Raw genomic sequence first — 4,343 nt, forward strand, 5'->3', positions numbered from 1 at the left:
TCTTTGTTTAAAAAAGCAAAGCTAATAAGACAGGTGACTGCTGAAACCCAGAGCATTACCTGGTGCAGCTTTGATGCTCTCAAAGCTTTAGTTGCTTTGCTTCATTCTAAACCCTTCTGTTGCTGCTTCACATAAGTGTCCCCGGCACCCCCTGCTCTGGTGTGTGATGCTCCTCAGGGATTCTGTGTTGATCCTGATTTAGCTGTATTTAGCTTTTCCTGCAGTTCAGCGAGTTGACACCTGTTGTGTGTGTGTGGCTTTGGGCTCCTTGGGACTGGTGGTGACGAGGAGAGAAGAGGGTGGCAGGCTGGGGTGTGGCTTCATGCGGTGACGTGTACCCTGCCATTTGTACTGTAGCTCACACTCAGGCCTTTTATCATTTTGGCTGTCAAAATGTCACACTCTTACAGTAGAAAAAATATTCTCTTACATATTTATAATGTCTAAATGCAATTTCCATGTTTTGAGGGCACAATTAACATCAGTTCATCTGGCTGTTAACTGCTAAGTTGGGGAAAAATAACAAATTCCAGTAGCATCAGCTGCAATGAGAGTGAAGGGCAGCGTGCAAGCCAGGGCTTTCTGGGAGAGGAAGTGCTCTCAAGAAGTCTCTCATTAGATGAGTTTGTGTTAAACTAGCTTTGGGTGGGTTTTAAAATCCCAGGCCACAGCTGAACGTGGGAAGGGGGCAGCTGTAGAATTACAAGTCTGCTGTTTGTGAGCGTGGGTTTGTGCTTTTCTACTGGCCACAGCCCTTGTTCCCCTCAGCCCATTTGTTCTCAATAGGAAGCCTTCTGTGTGTGTTCTGTAATTTGGAATCTTTCACTACATTACTAGGGCTCGTCCTGACACAGATGTGCTTTTCCAGGTGAGCTGTGGACAGGGTACAGAGCTCTGGTTTGCTGTGCTGTATCTCTTTAACAGAAGGCATTTGGAGTTGGTGCCTGTTGAAGGAGTTGCTGCTGCTGCATGCTGTGCCTCCCCAGCTCCCTCCCAGCGATGTTGAAGGCTGTGCTGTGACCTAGAGCAGGAGTAGGATGGAACTTAAAACACTTGGGGTATTTTAATGTTGTTCCAGAAACACCTAGAAAAGGAGTTCTAGCAAACGTGGTTCTTCTGGCTAGTTCTGTTACTGACAGGTTAAGAGGAAGCTGCTCTTCCTGAAGAGGCTGTATTTTGATATGGTACAGTTGACAAGAGTTAAGTATCTGTTGCTTGTTGCCATAGTGGAGGGTTCTTACACTCATTTTCCTTTTTCTTTTCAACAGCGAATGGACCTGGGAGAATGTACAAAGATCCACGACTTGGCACTGCGAGCAGATTATGAGATTGCAAGTAAAGAGAGAGACCTGTTTTTTGAGCTGGATGTGAGTACAGGTTAATTTCTGTTACTTTTGTGGAAACTGCCTTTTAAAGCTATTTGACTGAACAATAGAACTCAGTAGGCATTTCAGCTAGCCATGTTATTTGATGTGTTACCTGACAAGAATGGGCAGCTCCTTCCTGAACGCTGGCTTGATTGCTGACTTGAAATTGTAAAAGTAATTATAGTCCTTGCAACCCCAGCTAGCTGGAAGGCTTCTCTTGGCATTCCTTGCATCCCACACCTGCTGCTCTGTACCAGGTCATGGTAGCCTGCTGGCCTATCCCAGAAGGAGATTTGACATTAAAAGCCTCCCGCTCTGTGGTTTCACTTTTGCTGGATTTAGCTTTCTGTCATGGCACAGATCAAGCGGAAGAACAATTCTGTCTTCCTTTTTTCAGGTTATGCCAGTGCTTTTGTCTTTGCGCCTGTTGCTCATGCGTTGGACGTTCCAGTGCGAAGCAGTCCTCATGTGAGCATACTGTTATGTGTCAGAGGAAAGGAACTGTGGCAGGTTTCAGGCAGATGACAGACTTAAGGGCAGGGATCAAATTTAACTTTTTCTGCAAAGTATCATATATTTTTTCTCAAGGCATCCGTTCTTGAGGGTGTTTGTGCGTTATACAGGGATTGCACCAGCTAGCTGTTGTCTGTCAAAGCTAGATCTGGCATCAAGAGCATCTTTATTAAGTTCTTTGTCTGAACATGCAGGCGATGGATCACCTGGAATCCTTCATCGCAGAGTGTGATCGGAGAACGGAACTGGCCAAGAAGCGCCTGGCTGAGACACAGGAGGAGATCAGTGCTGAAGTGTCGGCAAAGGTATAGTCCTCTCATTAAGTGGTTGTTTTGGAAGTCTGTGTGAGAACACTGGTGCTCTGTTGTCTCTGACACCATTGATACTGGGAAGTGAGGCTCCACAAAGGCTTTGTGAATTCCAGCCATCCTCCTGAGAGGATCCTCAGAGCAGTGAAGAACACTGCTCTGGTTGTTCTTGTGACAAAGGGGGCCATGGTAGTGTAAAACATGAGCTCTGGAAGAAGTGAACTTTAGTATGGCAATAAAGCATATTAGTGTGTCCCTCCCCACTATTCAGTGTTAATGTGATAGCTTAGAATAGTAAATCCATCCCATGATTGTTGTCTTTTCACATAGTAAGTGCTCATGGAGTTTCCTCTTTGGGAACTTGCTTCATTGGGACAATACAGAGCATTTTTGAAGCTGGGTTTGTGGATTCTGTCCTGCAAGCCAGAAATGTGCTGCTATTTGCAGCAGAACTGGTGATGTCCCCTCTGTGTCCAGTTCTCTCTCTGCTACATGGCTGTGACTGCATTGCCTGTACTTGGCCAACCAATCCCTTTTTGTTGGGACTCCTTTGATTTTTGGAGATTTATTTTAAACCTGTTTTATGGAAGACAACTAGTTACTAAACAGTATTTTTTAGAGAAAAAGGAAAAGTCATCCTACAAACTTTAGCAAGTTTTTTGTCTTACTGAAAACACACTGTTCTCTTCAGGCAGAGAAAGTACATGAACTGAATGAAGACATTGGAAAACTCCTGGCTAAAGCTGAGCAGCTGGGAGCTGAAGGAAATGTTGATGAGTCTCAAAAGATCTTGATGGAAGTGGAGAAAGTCCGAGCAAAAAAGAAAGAGGCAGAGGTATGGCCTTGGGTATGGTATGAACTGGAACACTGGGCTGGGCTGGGTGTGTGACAAACAGCTGGGTGCTTCCTACCTGGTTTGTGACATTGCCAGCACCTTCCTCAGTTTCAGCCACGTGCCAGCAAGCAGTTGGCAGTGTGGTGTCATAGATAAAGAAAAGCTTTTTAGACATTTTTATCTAGTGAAGAGAGCTGACTGGGGCAGGGGGGGATTTGTCCTCTGGAATATTTGCTCACTGGTCTCTTGCAGGGGTAGGCTGTCAGGTTAGCTGTGCTTGCAGAGCATTTTGTACAGCACCTCCTTTATATTGAGGGTGGTTTTTGATTCTGGAAAGCGGGAGGGCAATTCTTTGCAGGGGTTTCCCTGGAAGGCTGTGGCTATGTAAAGGTTCCCTGACATTTCTGTGGGGTTTTTTTGCCTCCCTTTAGGAAGAATACCGAAATTCCATGCCCGCATCCAGTTTCCAGCAGCAGAAGCTGCGTGTCTGTGAAGTCTGTTCAGCATATCTGGGTCTCCATGACAATGACCGGCGTCTTGCTGACCACTTTGGAGGCAAATTACACTTGGGTTTCATTCAGATCCGTGAGAAACTGGATCAGCTGAGGGTAATCTTGTCTATTTTAAACCTTCTCCTTGTAGTTCTGAAGACATTAAACACTTCTATTGAATTCATACAGACTTCTTTGCCGAGTGCTTGTAAAAGCCCAGAAAATTCTGATTGCTGAGTCCCTCAAGCTTCAAATGGAGGTTTGTGTAGCCTCATAGTGGGTTCTATTCCATAATTTCTGGGCTACTAAATGTGTACCCTCAGAATTAGTCACACTTAATTTCTTCCTTAAATACATGTGACTGTACCATTGCTCTTTCTCGTGGCTTTGGCTGAAATTTGTCACTGTGGTGTTTTTGACTATTGAAGAGCACTTTGAGACCTCTTCACGAAATGCTTGAGCTGAAGTTTCACATAGTGCTGTCAGTGAAGATGATCTGCAGGAGCTGAAGCCATTAGAAGTTTTCTGGAATGCTTTGTAGTAGAATTGCAGTGCTGGCCCTGCTCACAGAGAGATCTTTAGCTTCCTTGAGTAACAGTTGTGATTCCTGTGCCTCATTCACTGATGGTTGGCACGAGGCCAGAATACTCTTTCATTGTGGTGTGTATGCTTGTGGTGAGACAGTTCCTTGCCTCCAAGTTTATGGGCTTGTCTCTTAGAGCACGAGCACTCGAAGCAGAGTGGCAATTCTTGCACTGGTGTATGTTAGTGAAGTCGTGAGGAAAATGAGAACCTTGATAGAGATATTGACTAGCACATAAAATGTAGG

General features: G+C 45.0%; 1 protein-coding gene across 1 annotated transcript in view; it reads left to right on the plus strand.

The window, feature by feature from the left end:
• Positions 1-1,271: 1,271 nt before the first annotated feature.
• LUC7L (LUC7 like) overlaps positions 1,272-4,343 on the plus strand; it is a 10,593-nt gene continuing 7,521 nt past the window's right edge. The window contains exons 1-4 of the mRNA XM_010168595.1: positions 1,272-1,367; positions 2,075-2,185; positions 2,880-3,023; positions 3,455-3,631. Of these exons, the coding sequence (XP_010166897.1) occupies positions 1,272-1,367; positions 2,075-2,185; positions 2,880-3,023; positions 3,455-3,631 (528 nt within the window). The remainder of the gene's footprint in view (positions 1,368-2,074; positions 2,186-2,879; positions 3,024-3,454; positions 3,632-4,343) is intronic.

This window comes from Antrostomus carolinensis, unplaced genomic scaffold (assembly GCF_000700745.2).
Source record: "Antrostomus carolinensis isolate BGI_N321 unplaced genomic scaffold, ASM70074v2 scaffold27255, whole genome shotgun sequence".
Classification (NCBI taxonomy): Eukaryota; Metazoa; Chordata; class Aves; order Caprimulgiformes; family Caprimulgidae; genus Antrostomus; species Antrostomus carolinensis.